Genomic DNA, 21,548 nt, shown 5'->3' with positions numbered 1-21,548 from the left:
TAGTTAGAATGAATTTATTATCCAAGTATTTCATAATTTGCATAGCGCAGTATATTGTCTTTTTCTTACTGTCAACCTAAGGAACACTATTGGCTCAATTCTGCTCTAACAAAATACACATTTTTGGTACTTTCAGCCCTGCAACATAATCTCTTTTAATATGCTTCTTTCTCATCTTTCTGTCTTTCCTTCAGTTGTTTACATTTAAGTACAAACATGTTTGATTTAGATAAGCCTCCCTCCCCCCCTTTTTTTTTTCAGTGGAAAGCAGGGGACAGAAGCAGTGAACGTACACATTTCAGTTCTTGGCCCAGTCCTGTTCAATTTATTCATCAATGACCTGGATGAGGGCACAGAGTGCTCCCTCAGCAAGTTTGCTGATGATACCAAACTGGGAGGAGTAGCCGATACCCCAGAGGGCTGCGCTGCCATCCAGAGGGACCTGGACAGACTGGACAACTGGGCGGTGAAAAACCTCATGCAATTCAACAAGGCCAAGTGCAAGGTTCTGCACCTGGGGAGGAATAACCTCAGACACCAGTACAGGCTGGGGACCAACCTTCTGGAGAGCAGCTCTGCAGAGAGGGACCTGGGTGTCATGGTGGACAACAAGCTGACCATGAGGCAGCAGTGTGCCCTCGTGGCCAAGAAGGCCAATGGGATCCTGGGGTGCATTAAGAAGAGCATCTCCAGCAGGTCGAGGGAGGTGATCCTGCCCCTCTACTCAGCCCTGGTGAGGCCACATCTGGAGTATTGTGTCCAGTTCTGGGCCCCACAGTACAAGAGGGATGGGGAGCTGCTGGACAGAGTTCAGCAAAGGGCTACAAGGATGATCAGGGGCCTGGAACATCTGCCCTATGAGGAGAGGCTGAGGGAGCTGGGCCTGTTCAGCCTGGAGAAGAGAAGGCTGAGAGGGGACCTGATCAGTGTCTATAAGTACCTCAAGGGAGGCAGTGAGGAGGATGGTGCTGGCCTCTTTCAGTGGTGGCCACTGACAGAACTAGAGGTAATGGCCACAAACTGAATCACCAAAAGTCCCACAGGAACTTAAGGAAAAATTTCTTGACAGTGAGGGTGACAGAGCACTGGAACAGGTTGCCCAGAGAGGTTGTGGAGTCTCCTTCTCTGGAGATCTTCCAAACCCGCTTGGATGCAGTCCTGTGCCACGTGCTCTAGGTGACCCTGCGTGTGCAGGGGGGTAGGACTAGATGACCTTTGCAGGTCCCTTCCAACCTTAAGCATTCTATGACTTCTATGACTTTTATGACATTTGCAATGGCAGCTGGAAAGCCATAAACAGATGTTTGAACTAGTAAGCTAAACATAATCAAGATCCTTGTTTCTCCAAGAGGCCATGATTCTACCTTCCCCACCAAAACGAAGCGATGTTTCCATACATACCTGGTTTCTTGTAAGTGACATATATGTAGAGTCCAAGGACTATGACATACGTTAGAAGTGCTGCCCACCAATTAATGACAAACATCACAATGCAGCACAGAATTGCTCCAACAAGAGAAATCCACATATTGTAGTACTTGAAAGCAGGACGCCAACCTAAATCAAGATACGATTTGTAGGAATAGGAAGGAAGAGAGAAGGAACTTGTAACTACTTCACTACTGCAGAGGAAAGCAGTAGCTGTCACTTTCCACCTTCCTCAGTGCTTTGCATTGCACTTCATGGTAATATATGGCAGTTCAAGCAGTGTACAAAATAAAGACTTTGACACATTTCTGCTTTGATTTTCCATGACATTTCAAATTAGTTTTCTTAATGATGAGAAACATTTGTATTCCTACAAGCATATCTCAAAGCAGGAGTTTGAAGATACTTGTACCAGTATGTACATTAAAACATGCCTACTTGCATTATGGTTGATTTTGTTTACAAAGATTTTAAAAATGGTTTATCAGCAAGTCTCTCACACTCATACAACTATAATCAGTTAGTAGAAAATTACTATTATTACATGACTAGAGATTCTCACTATATTAAAAAAGGACAGACATTCCAAAAAGAATGTGAATGTGCCAAAGGACTGCCAGTATTTCATCCCCTTATTTGCCACAGGGTAATGCACAAACACACCAAACATTCACCATAATACACAAAATGTTCTTCAATTGTAGTCACTTGGTTCATTCCTTTATTCTAGCTAGCACATCAAACAAAGGCTATAAAAATGTCAATACCACCTGCAATTCCAGTTTCTTCTCTACTGGGAGATTACCCACACTAAAAGGTAAATTACAGGAAAGGGTAGATCTTGAACTTCTAATACTGAATTACAAGGAAAGCTTTTCTCAAGTAATAAGCCTTAAAAGGCACTTCATCACAGGATACAGCAATTGGAAGTTATGATCATATTTCTATTGGAGAGTTTCTGAAAAAAACTGAATCATCTTTTGATCCCTCAGCAAAGATGACAAAAAGCTCCCACAACTTTACTAATCACGGATGGCTTAGTCCTCAGAATTTCAGAGGACCCAAGTACACACCATATGAATTCAATGAACCATAAAAATCAAGTAGACATTTAATAATTAAATTTAACAGAGAAAAAAATAAGATATATTTTTGCATCTAGATATTGCAGGCTGAACTATCAAATGTGGTAAACCCAAATGTGATTCCTACCTGGAGATTTTGCCAGAGAAGCGTGGAATACAGAGAAGTTAATCAAGGCATATGAAGCCAAGAAGAAATTAGAGATAATTGGAGCAATGACATTCAATTCAGCTGCAAAATCAAAACCAAAAAAAGCCAATGAAACGTAAGATTAAATGGCTTTGCAGATTCAAAAACCTGCTACAGAACAACCTTATTTTATGATGCTCTCTAAGAAAAAGTAGTTTGCCCTTTCTGTACAACAACTGGAGGTATAAAATTAAAAATCACTTACTGATTCTGATTTATTTTCTAATAGTCAGGAAGTTAAACCGATATACACATAATTTTCCATCTCATTTTGGTGTGCTGCACACTATTTCAAAATAATTTAATTCATATAATATTCAAAATAATCTAAAATAAGATTTTTTCCTTTGTGATGTTTGATCAAACACTGCAGCAGGGTACTGAATCCTGAGGAACTCCAGAATCAGTGGTCAGAGCATTAATGTATGTGCAGTATTTTTCTAACTAGCTCAAGTTTCTCCAACAGTATATGGTAAGAGCCTAGTAAGATTCAGACACTGCCAAGCATAGTAACTGTGAACAACAGAAAAAGTCACTATGAATTAACAGTACTGATGTTATTGCAGTATTCTGTTTTAAAGCCATGAGTATCCTCTCCCTCTAGGGCTGGGATGGAAGAGCCTGATGCGCTCTTCCTTGAAGTAGAGTAGTATTTAATGTTTATATTTGTATATCCCACCACGACAAAAAATTGTGACCAAAACACGGAATGTTCTATGCGAGTCCACAAATTTTTGCTCATTCGAATCCAGTTTTCAAGTAGCCTGCTGCAGAGACACCATGACTATACTTACCTTAAAAAGGGATGGGGAAAAGGTTGAAGGAGCAAATGTGGAAAAAACTTTAAGAGCAGTAGCACAGAGCAAGTGGGTGGACACAGAACAGCTAGTTTGCCATTTGCCTAGAAGGCACGTATCACTATCTGGGCTAGTCTTTACCTTTAGCAAAACTAGCAATCATCTCTACTCTTTGCAGCTTAACAAAACACCACACTTTAAAAAGTTTGCCATTCACAGAGGCTATTTGTTTTTATTTCAGTTATTCCTTAATTATTCTGTAATTATACATTTATAATTATTAAATATAAGCATTTATTTCAGATATTTACATCATATATCATATAGCCTCTAATTGAAGCTAAGGATGTATTTTCATCGATTTGCAGTATCTAAAAATAGAGATTTAGCATTATTAAGAAAAGCATGTTACAGCTACAACTCAGACTTATTCTAGTTCTGGACTGAGTTAGATCTAGAAGACAGGAGAAAATAATTCTTAAACTAAACAAGTTTAAAATGCAGACTTAAAAACAAATTGTGCTTTAGACCTCAAGGACACTGTCATCAAGTCATAAATAAAACACTTCATAAAGGACAAAAAAAAAGATATTGAGATTTATTATAATTTGAAACTAACCAATTAATATGAATCCAAGAGCAATTAAAAATGTCAGAAGATATCCTCTCAGTGGTTCATTATTTTTTCCATAGCCTTTTGCAAACATTAGAAATCCTGGATAAATGTTGTCCTTGCACAAAGCCTAAGGAAAAACAAACAAACAAACAAAACCACACAAGTTAATATTTTATTCAAAATGCATCTTTATTAAGGCTTGCTAATGCTTTCTTTCACTGCATATGTTATCTTCCTAAAAGAAGGCTTGTAGCCAAGATGCATAAATTCTATTTGCAATTGTCCTTGTATTTTCCATTTCCTATCCTTCAGTAATTTCCAACAATGACAAAAAGCTTCCCATTTCTACATCTGGTTTACTACTACTATTGCACTTTATGGGAAATTTACCATCATCTTGATTTAAGAGTGAAAGCAATGTTTCCTCAGAAAGCAGAAAGTTGTTCCATGGTACATTAATTCTCTGCCTGAACATTTGCATTTGAATTCTGCAACAGGACTCCTATGTTGGGCTTCTTGATGAACTTTTGGGGGAGAGTGTTTGTTCTGAAGATCATTTGGGGATAAAAAGTTTTACTGAATTAAACAGAACTCACAAGATTAAAAATTAGATTTAAGCCTGAAAAAGAAAAAACAAAGTACTTCCATGAACACCAAAAAAAATATCCTTTACAATATCTATACTTGCCTGGAAGATCTTAGGCGCACTCACAAGAGATGCTAGTGCAGAAGAAAGCGTGGCTGAAAAAATACCTGCAGAAATCAACGGGGCAAATCCTGACACCATGCTCATTACCTGAAAGCAAAAAACAAAACTTACTTAACAGAGTATGAAAAAGTATGTTACTATACATGTGAATGACATTACCTACACACAAAACAAAAATATAATACCCTAAACTCTTCACTTAAAAGCTGTTTGAAATATGCATTCCCATCAATGCCTCTTCTTTAAAACATCTGGTTATTTCAAGGCCTTCATTGTATTACATGCACATGATCTCCTTGGAATTTGGTTCTTCCTTTCTGAATATTAAAACTATCATATAAACTTGAAAGAATTCTGAGCTAGGGGCAACCAGATAGCATTTGCTTGATTTAAAAAGCGCTAAATTAAAATCGAGGTTATTAATGTTACAAATAAATAAAAGAAAAAATAAGAGAAGCTTCTTCTAAAACTGAAAGTAAAACCAGCTACAGGAGAACCATAGTGTTAAAAACTACCCATAACCACAAAATCAAGAGGCACACAAATACAGACGGCCACAGCAGTGAAACTTCCTGAAGCCTGTGAAAATAAGCTTCTTTATAATCATTTAAAATTTTACAATGAATATGGACAAAGTGTTCCTTGACACCCTGCTGCTTACCCTCTAGCTATTTAAGAGCCTCCATCCTTTGCTGTGTTTCAGCAGAATTTTTACATGCTTCTGAAACATAATTTTGTGCTACTTCTGACTTTTACCCTAAGTCTCATAAAAACTCAAAGTTCCTCAAATTACTTTTTAATAACTTGTTAAGTTCCTCAAATTACTGTGCTACCAGCGGACAGCCTTATGACACTAAGCAGAGAAGTGCTCAAGGCCTGCCATGAACTGTTCTTCACTTGCCATGACTGAGACAGGAACCAAAGGTGGTCGTCTTACGCAAGACTCCTACCATCCCGCAGAGTCTGATTCTTAGTCTCTCACACATGGCTCTTGGTTTAAATTTCTTAGCATCACCCTAGCCTTCCATAACTAAATCTTATTACGGGTCACACACGTTCTGTTCCACAAAAGCACTCAAACTCAGACCTGCCGAAGCACAAAACACAAATCAGCTCTTTGTTGAAATTACTTAATGAAACACAAAGCGTAAAGAAGTGACAAAATACTACCTATTTTTTAACCAAGTCAGACATACAAGTTAGTTGGTACTTTCAGCCTTAGAATCTGTATCCTTCCAACCAGCAAGAAAAGTGATACAGACATCTCATTTTAGAGATAAGCTTGTGTTTGTGAAATACCTCCTGTTATTATTCTACAGATAGAAGCTCTGTTTGCATAAAGGACTTCAAATGCTCAAGTCTGAGGCTCTCACAAACTGACTGTGACTTGTATACAAAACCCTTCAAGAAATATGCAATTTCTCTATAGGCAGATAGGCTCTCATGCAAACAATTTAACTGTCAGATCTTATGCAAAGTCAGAATGAGGTATGTCTCACAGGTGCAGAGGAAATGGTAAGAGGCAATGGGCACAAGCTAAAGCATAGAAAAGTCCAACTTCACACTAGCTTCAAGAAAAAAAAATTAAGGTGACTGCAATAAACACTGCAATAGAGTGCCCAGAATAGATATGGGGTCTCCCAGCTGACATTTTCAGAATTCAGCATAAAGGGTGACACTACAGAGACTTAATTATCTGTGCGGGTCTTGGCTTGGAAACTTTTCTCACAGCCAGCCTATAATCTTGTACAGATAGTGAGAAGTAGAACTAGTTTGGAACAAATGGTGAGCAACTAGAGTATTATCAACTTTTAAAAATAAAAGCTACATTTATGATAAGCAACTTCACTGATGGTATGCCTTGAAGAAAAAGGACACAATTAGAGGAGGTTAGTTTTACACTCTTCTCAGGTGTACACTCTATGATGTATTGGGAACCTTCAAGCTTTGAAGGAGAAGAACAGTCAACAGATATTGCAGAATAATTGCTCTCACAATAGCAATTTTGTAATCTCAAATATAGACATTTTCTAAGCCTAAAGTGACACATATCCAAACTACCTCACTCATTTTATACTCTAATAGAATGGTCTGGACTGGATCATTATTTTGGCATGTACAAACTGTAATTAACTTTTACAGCCTGCCTTGCAGAGCAGTTCACAGCCTTACCTACATTTAGGTTTCTAATTAAAACATATAAACTATTAAAACTGATATTTTTCTCATTAGTGGATTTCAGGTTTATCTCTACCAAATCATTTCATATGGTTACTCAAAAACAAAAAAAAAAACAACACTTTTTGCAAGAAGTTAGTAATAGTCTATGGACATCCCAATTATCTGAAAAAAAAAACATGCACTGAAGACAATGAAATACCCAAATCTTTTTTTGCTTCTTTTTAATACAACAATATCAATTTTCGTGAAAACTCATGAAATCCTTAACACTGAAGACATTATAATAAATGTATGCCACTTTTTAAAGTCAACATACTTTCTAAGAAACTTATAAGCTAGAAAAAAAAGTTACAGGTAGAAGCCACCTACGATTACTATGACTCACAATTTAAACATGAAAATGCTTAAATGTTTAAACCATCAGTGAGTGATGACATTCAAATACCTAGACAGAGCAAAACTGCAATCGACTACCCAAACTAAGCAGTTTACTCAGAAGAGTAAATACTTATACCACTTGTATAAAAATACTCAGAGGTTTTTAAAAAGTTATCTGGCTGGTCTTCTATGTACTGTAACATACTATTTAACTACTGCACATTATAGTTATAGAGACAGCCATTTTTAGCCAATAATATTTTCGCAGTTCATTAAAACACAAACACTGAACATATTACATTGATTTAAGAGAAAGCTTCATACCTGGAAATTGTTCATCAGCCCATAGTGACATTCTTTCTGACAGGATGAGAAATCATAGTTTAATTTACAAGCTGCAGTAGTGCAATTGGTCAGCTCACTAATAATGGTGTTGTTAACGCTCCCCGTGGCATCTCGAACAACACAAGAACCTAAGATTAACCCAATCACAAAAATAAGCATTAACAGACTGACCTTGCATTTAAGACATATGACAATCTCAACTCCCTGTCTAGGTAAGCAGATTTCATGAAGTATTATTAAAAAAAAGGCATTTATGTCTTTAAGAGATTTCAGTTTCAAGCACCTCTTCACCAGGAATTAAAAATACAGACAAGCAAACTACCTGCTTTCTTGTTTGAAAACAGCATAAACCTTAGAAAAAAAATGAGTCTGGCAAATAAAGAAAACTCTAGTCCTGATGAAAGCTATAACTATATAGAACAGCAAGCTTAATGGCGCAAATGTAGTTCAGTATTTTGTTTTTTTGAATCATGAATTTCCAATAGCATTTCATTTGGGGTTAGTATTATGTACTCGATTTTAAGGTTTTTCATTTTTTCATTTCTTAAATGGACATCAGTTTTGTAGTGATATATGTATTTATATAAAAACTCTACCCAAGTATACCGTTTTGAAGCTATTTTCTGATTTCTAGTTTTGCCTATTGTATTTTAAACACTAATTTCTCAGTGAAAAAAATAGTTCCATACTTAATGCTTTTTTTAAAAAATAAGTTCTACTACTTCAAAACTTGTCTCTTATTCCTTTATTATTATTTATAATTTCATAATTCTCCTGTTCAGTAAAACCAGGAAGACACAGCATTTCAGCTTCTGAAAACAAGCTCATTTGATTAAAAAGTTTGCAAGTCTTTCCTGTTTTAAAACAAACTATGGGAGATGAAGTTTCAGGTTTAATGACTGAAGCAGGTAATTTGTTTTTGGACACCATCCAACATTTCAAGGAACAAGAACTAAATAAGTACTGAGGAAGAGAACAGAGAAGACTATAGCTGAGTAAAAGTCAAGAGGTTTCCTTATTTTTTTCTTTTCAGAACTTAACAGGGAGGTCCTAGGAACAGCACAGTACAGTTGATGACTTAAAGGACTTATCTACAAAACACTAATAAAGAGGAGCACACAAATATACTACAAGCATATTAGAATAGGCATGAATTTCTCAAATGACAGTGCCCCGCACACACACACACACAAACACAGTGACACACACAAAAAAATTCTTTTCTTTGACAAAAAGGTCCCTAAATACATTTATCATACCTAAAAACTGTTTCTTGGTTTTTAGAACTTCATAAACGTTTTGAATAACATCTAGTCCTAGTAGGTGGACATTACTTAATACTTACAGTTTTCAATTTTTTTTTTCAGTTGCTTATCAGGCCCAAATTGAAAAATTTCAGCAGGTTTTTTATACTGATCGTTGATCTTACCTTCGGGGTGCATGGAGGAGTTTGAACTTTGTTTTAACTGGCATGAAGACTCTGGTATGAAGACTCCACTAAGTAGGTATTGGCTCTACCCGTTCAAATGGCAAATAATAAATGTAACGACACTTTTACTAGATGAAGTATTTCGAGATAACATATATTCTGAATTAACTTGCATTCCTGAAATACTTTTTTGTTCCTAATATGTTGCAGTTGCAGACTCATTTAAGCTGAGCATCCCATTAAACAGCTACAAGGTAGCATCATAATTTGGTTGCTGTTTAGTCAATTTGACAGTTAATAACTGTTTTCAAATGTCTGTGTTCCTCTGCACTTCTGAAGCAAGTAGCTGTGCGGAGGAGAAACTGAAATTTGTCCTCAGAGAGAAGCTTGATATAACTCAAGTTTTCATTCAGTGTGTCAGAAAGCAGCTTTTTCAGTCAGCATGTGAGGATGGAGGCAATTAATGCTCAGCACCTACAAAACCAGGAATCGGCTGTAGCATTTTCTGCCTCTGACCTGATGGGGATATGCACAGGGCTATGAGGATGATCAGGGGCCTGGAACATCTGCCCTGTGAGAAAAGGCTGAGAGAGCTGGGCCTGTTCAGCCTGGAGAAGAGAAGGCTGAGAGGGGACCTGAGCAGTGTCTACAAGTACCTCAAAGGAGGCAGTGGAGAGGATGGTGCTGGCCTCTTTTCAGTGCTGGCCACTGACAGAACTGGAGGAAATGGCCACAAATCGACATCACAGAATCACAGAATCATAGAATGCTTAAGGTTGGAAGGGACCTCTAGAGATCATCTAGTCCAACCCCCCTGCACATGCAGGGTCACCTAGAGCACGTGGCACAGGACTGCGTCCAAGTGGGTTTGGAAGATCTCCAGAGAAGGAGACTCCACAACCTCTCTGGGCAGCCTGTTCCAGTGCTCTGTCACTCTCACTGCTAAGAAATTTTTCCTTAAGTTCCTGTGGGACTTTTGGTGCTTCAGTTTGTGGCCGTTTCCTCTAGTTCTGTTGGTGGCCACCACTGAAAGAGGCCAGCACCACCTTCCTCACTCCCTCCCTTGAGGTACTTATAGACACTGATCAGGTCCCCTCTCAGTCTTCTCTTCTCCAGGCTGAACAGGCCCAGCTCCCTCAGCCTCTCCTCATAGGGCAGATGTTCCAGGCCCCTGATCATCCTTGTAGCCCTGCGCTGGACTCTCTCCAGCAGCTCCACATCCCTCTTGGACTGTGGGGCCCAGAACTGGACACAATACTCCAGATGTGGCCTCACCAGGGCTGAGTAGAGGGGCAGGATCACCTCCCTCGACCTGCTGGAGATGCTTTTCTTAATGCTCCTCAGGATCCCATTGGCCTTCTTGGCCACGAGGACACACTGCTGCCTCATGGTCAACTTGTCATCCACCGTCATGGTCCCTCTCTGCAGAGCTGCTCTCCAGAAGGTCAGTCCCCAGCCTGTACTGGTGTCTGGGGTTATTCCTCCCCAGGTGCAGAACCTTGCACTTGGCCTTGTTGAATTTCATGAGGTTTTTCAACACCCAGTTGTCCAGTCTGTCCAGGTCCCTCTGGATGGCAGCGCAGCCCTCTGGGGTATCATGTCAAAAGTTCCACAGAATCGTAAGGAAAAATGTCTTGACTGTGAGGGTGACAGAGCACTGGAACAGGCTGCCCAGAGAGGTTGTGGAGTCTCCTTCTCTGGAGATCTTCCAAACCCACTTGGACGCAGTCCTGTGCCACGTGCTCTAGGTGACCCTGCATGTGCAGGGGGGTTGGACTAGATGATCTCTAGAGATCCCTTCCAACCTTAAGGATTCTGTGATTCTACATGCAAACAGGGAGCCCTGAATGCTTTAGGGTACAACTGAGAGGACTTCTTGATTCTTCGTGCAACAAATGGTTATCATCAGCCTCTCATTAATTAGACCTAGTTCTTTGTGTAGAGGAAGTACGTCTTCATACCACTCAGAAGTTTGTTCTTATTTGCAGTGTAGTTGCTTAAAAATACAGCCTAGAAGTTCTGTATACAAAATAAAGGTTGTTTATGCAGTCTTAATCCTGCAGCATCAGCTTGATCTCCTTGCTAAAATAAAAACTTCATTGTCTCTGTGCCTTTACAAGTGCTATTCTACTTAAACTATCTTTCTAATTCTGACAATTGGATAGCAGTTTTCTGCTTCTAAGCCACCTTTACTCAGTTTCTTAAGCCTATTTCACACTGCAGAACATATAAATATTGAAATAATCTAAAATATCTTCTTCCACAACTTTGTCACCACAGTGCGCACATACTTTAAATATGAAAGTAAGCACCTTCACATACAAAATGGACATACAGTATTTGTTCTTGTCCTCTCCAGATGCTACTACTAGGTAACATTTGTAACGCCTTCCAAGTGTTCATGGACTGCTCACCTCTAAACTGGAGGCAGACAGTGGGAAATAAGCAATGGATAAAAGTCCAGTTACAAATCCAATGCCTCAAAAAAGCTGAATTTTCACTTTGCCTTTCATTTCATAACCTCTAACTTATCATAACAGGACTGGTATTTTTAATTACCCAATTTCTAATTGTAAATTACAGCAAACAAGTAGGACAGAATATTGTTATTCATGAAACAATTTCATGTTTGCAAAGTGTTCCTTCTGGAATATGAAAAATGAAGTTTCTTATGTTTAAAGAACAATGAATATATTCTGCTAGGAAATTAATATTAATGAACATTTTGCTCTCTCGTGTGTGTTCAAGCTCCAAAACATTCAGATTTGGTGCAGAGATCTACACGGGTCAACCTAATTAAATTACATGAATTAGATGATTAATGTAGCAGGTCATTATCCTGCACAGGGCACAATCACTGGAGAGCAACTATTTGGCAGAGCTACAATGCAGTGTTAGCCAACGGAGACAGACTAACAAAGATTGGTATCTTCAGAAAGGAAGTATCATTAGCGGTAAGATCAATGGTACTCTTCTAAAATTCATTCAAGGGCCAGCACAGCTAAGACAAGGCAAGTTTTTCTGCATTAGAAAATTGACTACTACTGCCAGAAACTCATTATGTATATACACCATTCATGTGGTATGTATAAACCACTTAAGATCAAGGACAAGAAATAGGAAAGACATGTTTTTATACTCTTGAAATTACTAGAATAGAATTCTTCTGGGAGAGGGGAAAAGCCTGAGTGCCCTCTGTGGCGAAACAGATTTAGAAAGCATCAAACCCTAGGGCAAATTCTACACAGAACAGTCAAACCACTGTGGGGTGCGGAAAACACAAATATCTGTAACAGTTCAGGAAGTATCAATGCAAAGTCTGTGTCATTTAATTGTTGTCTTTCACTAACCTTGAAAAAGTATCACTTATTTTAGAAAAGATAAAACCATCACAAAACTGAATCTCCCTCAGCAATAAAGAGTAGGAAGCCTTGGCTCTGAATTGCTTTCCTAGCCATGAAAGACAAATTGAATTATATAATATACCAAGGCACTCCCTCAGAATGAATATGAAAGGATAAAGCTAGGAAAAAAATCATCATTTACCTACAGATACTGCAATTCCTATGTAAACCAATGTAGTAATTAAGATGGCCAACAGCGTTCCTTTAGGTATGGCTGACTGGGGATCCTGTAAGAAAAATTTTAATGGACAGTCATGATACAAGTATACACTTGCTGTTTGTGATCAGAATTTGCTAATTCACTACTTACCGCAAGATCACCTGAGATATTTGCACCAGCAAGTATGCCAGTTGCAGCAGGGAAGAAAATAGCAAATACAGAAAAGAAAGTTTCTTCATTTCGGAAATCTGGTCCAAAATTCTCTGCAAATATTTCAGCTGTAAAGACAGATTTGTTAATTTAGATGTGAAAATATTTGTATGAAACCTATAGTATTAGCTAATTCTACCTGATCTAACTCTGAAAAAGCTCAAGACAATGGCAGTATGCCCTATTCATAAAAGTATGCAGAGAACATATTAAGATACGAAAGCTGTAACTCATCATGTCCACTCAAAATAATAGTAGCTTTAGAAACAGTAGCTTTAAATAGCCTTTAAAAAAGATAAGTACATGCAATATTACTTTTTTCTTTTTCTTTTTTTTTTTTTTTTTTAGTAAATTAGTATAATTGGAACTAAGCAAGCAGGACCAATTTTCAGCCCAATAATTTTAATCTTGAGGCATAAAAAACAGGAGTGTGAAAAAATCAAGAAGAACAATCTTTACAGCTGAGCAGGACACACTATAAGCTATCTTAGATGTATCATTCAATTACAACAGCATGCCTCTACTTTTCAAAGATAAGAGTTAAACTATCAACTGTTCCAACATACCTTTATAACCAAAGAAACCTTTAGGCTTTTTACTGTCCAAAGGAATAAATGTTCCTACAACAAAATCTCCAATAGCAATAATAAGGATCACCAGTAAGACTATCTGTGCCTGAAATACAACAGTTACAGTCAGATTACAGTCAGACAAAAGAACCTACGGTTTTCACAGCTCTGAGTCATAATACTAACAGTATGTTCTAAAATATATTTATTTACTTGATTGAAGTCTTGTATATTTTCTATTATTTGTTTTCCATACAAAGGGAAGCCCATAGAGAACAAGTAGCAGGCTTTTCAAGAAATAAAGTATGAATAATTTGAAAATTCATCTTTTTTTAAATGCAATTTTCTATTACTATAGCCCTCCCAAAATGATTCTTCTAAAGGCAAAGTAGTTAAAAGAATTATTTTTTCCGTAAGTATTTTAGGAAATTGAGCAAAATGGAAAAAAACAGAATGCACACAAACACCGTAATCATAATGCTTTGCTGCATACTTTAATCACACTTGCTAAAAGCTTTATCATATCAGGAACCAGATAGCATTTGTTTGTTATTTTATACAACAAACTAGTTTACGTTATTTAAATCACATGATCTCAAGTACTGCCTGTGAAATAAAGTTGAAAGATTACCACACATTGCTTTTTTACTTCCAGTTTTCCTGTAACTTCTCTTTTTATTATGACCTAGGTTTTAAGCTCGTTTGTTAAAAACATCACAAATCTTACCATACAAATAAAACAGTATTTTAAACTATATCCGAGACCTCAAAAGTATGATCAATGACTGTTCCAGACACTGAGAAAATCAAGATGTTTTAGATTTTATATTTGAATAAGCAATACCCTGCTCTATTATCTTCCAACTTATTTGATTCCCTATAAGGGCAAATGCCTGTGTCTCATGGAAAACTATTTCTTGCTTTATATTTTTCAGGCATAGGATCCTAATAAACAAAAGCACTGCTGTTGCCAGTTGCACAATCTCTGCAAGTAAAACAGGGTAATAAGAGATAAATAGAACATGACTGCCAACAGTAGAGTTAGAAGACTACCTAAGGAAATCAGCTTGTCTGTCATATCTAGATCTCTCCATTGCCAAACCTAAGGCAGAACAGGCAAGAGGTGCAAGGATTCAGCTAGGTGCAGAATTCACTTAGTTGCTGTCTCCAAAAAGCTCAAAGGGACTCAACATGAAGAGCAACTGGCACAGCTAGATTTATTCAGCAGTGATCCTAAGCTTCTGCGTGAAAATACTCCCACAGTATTTTCTTATATTGCAAAGTCTCAGGCATAGAAAAAGAACGAGCTCCTAAGACTTTAACACAGTTGAGTGTAAAAGAACAGGAACTCTGCAAAGTCATTTTTGGAGAATCCTTTCCTGGAAACTCAGACTTCTTGGAAATTCAACCTACTTCAAAGGAGTAGTAGAGTCCCCATACCCCATTTTCCAAGGCATTATATAAGTCACGGAAAAGGTACAGGTGCACATTGTATAGACAATTATTATCAAGAAAAAAAAGTGTCAAGTGTTTTGCTAACCTAAGCTGCCTGTTAACCCACATGAAATGCTTGCTGAACAGGTTCAGGTGTTTACTGTAGCTCTTATCTGTATTCTTACATGTTGCAGAAAACCAGCAAACCAGCCTCGGTGATTGCATCAAGCAAGATTTAAAAAAATTACCTATTTCCTAATGAGGAGGAGGTGATAAGGAGGCTGTGATATCATAGCCCAGGTTTGACAGAGACATGTTAGGACAATGGGGATATTTCTGTGCAAGTTATTACTGGAGAGCGCTTAATGCCACATGCCAAAAGCAAGATATTTTTAGAGATTCTAAATCATCGTGGCCAGATTAGTAGTGACCTAGCAAATAATTCCTTCAACGAATAAAAACTAAATGATTGAGATTAAGCAGCACAGTGCCATTTGAACTTTTATGTGTACAAAAACCACTGCAAACGGGAATAACAGACAGTGAAGGATTACTGGAGAAAGTTAACTTTTTTTTTTTTTTTTTTTACAGAAGGGTATTATTTAATTTAACAGTAGATGCCAAAGTTAATTTCTGTAGATTATTTTTCTGGAGGTCCTTTCCTCTTTTATGACAGATCCAAGGAATGAATTTATCTTCCACACACCTTTCTCCAAAAAACCCTAATTCTAAACACACTAAATAAAAATATATTTAAAATATTAGCAATAATAAAATAATAAACCCTAATAAAATAACAACATTAATACTTCTTACTTTTGCTTCCCATTCCATTCCTGCAACGGAAATACCCAGCAGTATAACTACTGTGATGGCACCAATGATTCTGATGTCATTCATTTCATCAATCATCAGTGCTCCATTTTCCTAGGAAAAAGCAGAGAAAGCCATACATATATACAAATGCTTATCTCTCCTCATGCAAAACAGAATTCTATTACCACCTAAAATTTTTAACCTCTGTAAGACAAATTTGCTTATTTTATATCCCCTATCTGGGGACAAATCAAAACTTTTTGCCTTGTTTTAAAAGCTCACTGAATCATCCAAAATGGAAATAAACATTTTGCTTCATAGCTCAACCCCGAACAGAACAGCCTGTCTTCAGCAGCTACAGAATTAAATTAACCAGCAAAGCAACAGCTACCATCTTACACATGAATAGATTTTACTTGATCTTCCCTCTTACCCTTACTTCTCCTAATGCATTCCAAAATTCTTCTCATCTAGAAAGAGATTAATTGGTTCTTCTCAATGTCGAAAATGCAAATACCACTTAACTTTGTTTATCTTAAGGAATTATTCCTAGTAAGCAGAACTTCTTTAAAGAAGAGCTTAATGTAGGCTGTTATCACTTAGAAAGAAAAATGTTCACTGATAACAATTCAATTTAATGCCTCATGATCTCACACCACATGTCTATCATTCAGCTCTCTACTTCAACTGCCATCTAAGATGTTACTAAAGATGATCCTTTCAGAGAGGGAAGCTCCGGTCTGATATCAATGATAACCTGCTTTATTTAAAAAAAATAAAAAATAAAAAATAATTGCAGCAATAGTTTATTGATATTGTAATCTTGTACCTCATTCCATGTTTTTAAACTGCCATCAGGGCAGGGAAATTAGTCCTCAATAACCTCAGCTCTCAGTAACTCAATCTCAGTTCTCAAAACCTCAATCTATACTCAATATGGGTAATAGTAACCAATCCAGTTACCTTGAGAAGCTCCACAACTGTCTCTGCAAAACCAACAACATACATTGCTACTGCAACAGCATTGGCAAATGCAAAAATGAGGCCTATGGCACCACCAAATTCCGGTCCCAAACTTCTGGAAATTAAATAGTATGCTCCTCCTAAAAGGAAGAAATAAGGAAAGAGAGAGAAGACCCTATTTAAGACTAAAAGAATAGATCAGGACTAGATAGGAATCAACACACTTTAAGTTTACAAATATATGGCCCTACTTATGCTTCCATCTTTGGGGATGTACAATAAAGGGCATTAAAGTATTTCAGGTTCCTAAGAAAAGACATAATGGAAATTTATGTCCTAGGTCACCACATCATATAATTCAGTTATACAACCACTTTCAAGGTTAAAAAAAAAACAAGATATAATGTATAGAAAAGAGTATTACTGGGGCTCCTATTCAAACTATTCGAAGCGTTTATGCATAATTTTACTGAAACACATTTTAATTAGGTGTAATTCAATAAATTAGCAAAAAATACCAGAATAAACCTCCTTGGGCCACAAACCTATATGACTTGTTTCTTAAAGTTCCATTGCCAAGGGAATTTTCTGTACAATGAGACTGTCAAAATGATCACATGACAGCTCTTTCAGAACTGATTCTTCAAATGTTTTCAGCTTGAAAAATGTACAGTCACAACAAGGTACAAACACAACATTTGACAAACAGAAAACTATATATCTAAAGCTTAAGGGAAGGGTTCAAAAGGCACATTCCAATGTCAGGCTGAGATCTGTGCAGTCAGGAAATTCCTACAGTTTCACATTTTGAGATAACCGATTGACAGGTTAAAAGAAAATGCAACATGAAATACTTAACTCCACAGCATTACAATTACTATGGAAAGCTTACAGGTACCCAATTTTGCCATACTTTGTACCAATGCAACATTAAAACAACACAAACAATTATCAATACTTAAAAAAAAGGCACAGAACAATTCATAGCAACAGTTGTGAAATTATTCCCTAATTCTTGTCATTAGACACCTCGAAGCTTTCAATACAGTATAAAAGTAATTCAAAAATATGCATCTATTAAATACAGGAAAATCACAAGTTTTGTATCATGATATTCTTAATGGGCTGTTTAAAAACAGACACTAAAGATTTTTCACAAACATATATTTAAAGAAGAAAATATCTCTTGACATAAAACTAAGGCTCACAGCTGACCTTTCCTGTTGAGTTTGTTCACTCTATTGACAGGGTTTTTTCTTCACTCCTAATCAATTGGTTTAGACATGTATTGGATGTACATAATTGCTTATATTTTAATTCTGTCACAGATTCTACTGGCAACCATTTTACGGGATCATGAAGCAATCTCAGCATCTTAAACACTGGCCACTTACAGAATTATTCAATAGATATGGAATTGCTGACAAAGTATGTAAATCACAAAAATCATTATCCTCAGGAAACTTGAAAATAATTAGGCACTGAAGACAGTCTCTGGAACAGATTTACTTCGTAAATACATATAAATACACTGTCATGACAGAACAAGAAATGCCTCTTTATATTCTCATATAAAGTCCAATTCATGCTATTATAAAATGTGTTTCTTTCTAATTAAGTTCTTTTTCAGAGCAGGTACACATACAAGCAAGCACAACCCCCTAATCAGTGTAGATGCTGGAGAATATTAAGTCCCTATTCGCTCCTAGACAGGTCTTTCTGAAAATACTTTTGTTCCAAAAATGAAAAATTGATAATGATTCTCCCACCAAAAAAAAAACAAAGCAAGCTACTAACCAAATCAAATTGGCAGACTCTTTGCTAATTGCTAGCTTTTCATTTATATTATGATTACTTAAAGAAAATTAGGAAAACTGTTCCTCAGAAAATCAGCTCTCCTCTACTCAATCTATACTGTCACTCATCTTACCCATGCTAGAAGACACAGGGAAAAAAAAATAGAAGCTCTATTCTTTAAAGTATGCACTTCAGAAAAATGACAAAAGACTATGAAACATTTGTAATAGCAGCTTTACCTCCTCTTACAAACCCATTTGTAGCTATTGCTGAAGTAGAGAGTCCTGTTATAGTTGTCACAACAGTGGCCATTGCAATAACTAGGACAGACAGACCTTTCAGAAGAGGGGGAAAAAAAGAAAAAGAGAAAAAAAAAGAATCACACATTCAGCAGTATTAAAATATACAAATCTTTTTAAAGTATTATTCTGGCAACTCTGACATACTTTTGCTGTATGCAGCCCTGCACACTGAACTGAAAGGCTACTGTACTAAAGGGGAGTAAAAAAATGATCCTGGATACTAACAAAACAGACTGCATAACTCTGTCTCGAATGAGCAGGGTAAAAGCTGCATGCTAGATGAGATTTCTTTTACAGTTCACTGCCTTTGCAGAAAATTATATATATACTGTCTATATGCAGATTTTAGTAAATGGAGAGCTAAAGGAGTTGAACTCTACCGAAGACTGACCCACAGCAGTTTTAAATGATATACACCTTGTAGCTAAATGACAATGTGTAGATAATTCACACTGGTTGAAGTTTTCATAAAGCTGAAATACTGACAACATAAAGGTCACTTTTTACCCCCGTCTCAAGTTCAAAGTCAGCACTTCTTTTGGACTATTTAAAAGTCACTAAAGTAAAAGAAATATAGTTTTAATACACATACCTATCCCAGCCTGCCCTACAATCCATGATAGTCTGATGAAGAGCATCACACCCCAAATATTTAACATACATCGTACCTAAAATAAAACATACATTAGTTTCACACCTGCAGCCATTTCAATTAATTTCATTTCAGATTTCAGTATTTTCTGAATTATCATGCCATCTTTTCCCGCTAATTCTCAAATTGTTTCACAAGAACAGACTCATTAAACAAACAAGTTGAGGTCCCAGACTTAAGAAAATAAAAGGGAACATAAATATGAGTAAAAAATAGCTACCCTGACCAAGAAAGTTACAGCACTCAAATGACACTCGTAGTATTTCTCAACAAAAATAATAAATCATTTGGGCCTCCACCTTAGGGATTCAGAATTCATACTGAACAGTCCCCCGTTTCAGGTCCTTCACTACATCTCTTTCTATTACTCTCTTTTTCTAAAGCAATAACAGCAAATATTATCTTCCCAAAAAAGCAAACAAATACCAAACAGGAAATACTCACCTGGGCAATTTAAGTATACTAGGAAATACTAGTTGCAAGTTTCAAAACTACTGAAAGGAAAAAATTGTCTTCCAGATAATTACAATCAAGCAGATGCTAAAAGCAGTTGATAACCAAGTATCGCATTTGCAGCCTCCACCATAACATCCTATAGGTTTCAACAGTATTTATCATTTCTTTTTGCCAAAATACCAAAGATAAAATTAATGTATACTTACAATGAAATCCATTGTATCACTCTTATAAATTTTCATTGCTCCAAATGGTCACAGAATCCCAGAATTTTAACGACTATGACTATATTAGCATTCAGTGTTAGATTCCACAGCTTAAGATCAACTTTTTTTTTTTGTTTAAAAGACGTTCAACAAGACTTGAGTAGTTAGTCCAAGGCAGATTTTGCCACATACAGATACTCTCCTCACAGTAAACTTTGCTTGTCTAAAACCAAGTTTTCTATCACTTCAGTACAAAAATTTCCAGATCTAAAGTGAACACATGAAAGTGTATTCTCTACATGTACACAAGCCTGTGACATTTAGGTTTCTTGTGCAGTAAAAAAGTATTTCTTTCCCCCCGCCTTTTTATTTTTTTTTCCAAAACTCTAAAATCTGAGCTAAGACATCGTGAGTCCTTTAGAACTTGAAGCCTTGAAGAATTTTTCTCAAATTTCCACACAAGGATAGAAGGGACCCTTACTAAGGCTGTGCGGTGACATTTTTTATATATTTCATACATGTGGTATTTTCTGTATATAGAGTTAATTCAGTCTTCCGCCAAAATTAAGGACACTAAAAAGATGACATTTCTTGAAGACAAGAGAGTACAATATATCAGCTTACCAGTACACCTTTAATCCAGCCAAACTTCACTACCCCTTTGCTATCTGGCGTGTAAGCAGCAACCGCTTCCCCAGCTGGCGTTCCTTCCTCTCCATTTGCAAAGCCATCTTCAAATGGCTCCTAGGAAAAAGAAACACTGTTATTTTTTATTTGCTTGCAGAGAAAACAAGTAAAAGAATGGCAGAGGTCACCAAGGCTTTCTCCTATGTTCCTTGCATGAAGGCACTATTCATGGTTTTCATGAAACATACCCATACATACAAGGACAAAATACACATTCTGTTAAATTCAAATGGACAGCAGAGCAACAAATATGTGAAAGAATCTCTCCTAAGAAACAAACATCTGGTCTCTTTCTATAAGAGCTACAAAATTTCATTTTCAGCGACTCTTACAGCATATTTTTACTTCTTAATCTGAAAGCGTACACTGTTCTACCACAAATTATTGGTCTCAGCTACAGCACTTCCTGCAGTCCAAACTTGGCTGTCATTTGATCTTTCCTTTTTTTTTTCCTGGAAATAAATTATTCACTTCCCTGTAGAACGTTCTACTATCTATCTATTGTAAAATGATAATGCCAGAAAGGAAGTTGAGAGGCAGGAGGAGGGACAAAGTCCCTTTCAAAATGTTCTGTTCTTCTTCATTTAGAAGAGGAGGATGACCTACAGAAAACATCAGTCATATGTGCAAAGAACAACCTGTAGCATTCCCTTACAAATCAACTGTCAGCCTTTCAATGCAGAAGTCTTAACTGACATGCGTTTAAAAAAATAAAATAAAAAGAAGTTGCATGCTTC

General features: G+C 36.8%; 1 protein-coding gene across 1 annotated transcript in view; it reads right to left on the bottom strand.

Moving 5' to 3' along the window:
- Positions 1–21,548, bottom strand: part of SLC12A2 (solute carrier family 12 member 2) — a 58,495-nt gene that overhangs the window by 17,569 nt on the left and 19,378 nt on the right. The window contains exons 2-14 of the mRNA XM_088532683.1: positions 20,749–20,868; positions 19,403–19,478; positions 18,748–18,843; positions 16,712–16,851; positions 15,749–15,859; positions 13,496–13,604; positions 12,870–12,997; positions 12,702–12,786; positions 7,706–7,854; positions 4,802–4,909; positions 4,117–4,240; positions 2,641–2,742; positions 1,402–1,557 (exon numbers count right to left, since the gene is read on the bottom strand). Coding sequence (XP_088388809.1) covers positions 1,402–1,557; positions 2,641–2,742; positions 4,117–4,240; positions 4,802–4,909; positions 7,706–7,854; positions 12,702–12,786; positions 12,870–12,997; positions 13,496–13,604; positions 15,749–15,859; positions 16,712–16,851; positions 18,748–18,843; positions 19,403–19,478; positions 20,749–20,868 — 1,504 coding nt within the window. The remainder of the gene's footprint in view (positions 1–1,401; positions 1,558–2,640; positions 2,743–4,116; positions 4,241–4,801; positions 4,910–7,705; positions 7,855–12,701; positions 12,787–12,869; positions 12,998–13,495; positions 13,605–15,748; positions 15,860–16,711; positions 16,852–18,747; positions 18,844–19,402; positions 19,479–20,748; positions 20,869–21,548) is intronic.

Source organism: Tinamus guttatus, unplaced genomic scaffold (genome assembly GCF_059628265.1).
Source record: "Tinamus guttatus ecotype Peru unplaced genomic scaffold, ASM5962826v1 Tinamus_guttatus_pri_ptg000464l, whole genome shotgun sequence".
Classification (NCBI taxonomy): Eukaryota; Metazoa; Chordata; class Aves; order Tinamiformes; family Tinamidae; genus Tinamus; species Tinamus guttatus.
Note: the sequence above shows the minus strand (reverse complement) of the source record. Positions and strands in the feature narration are given on the sequence as shown.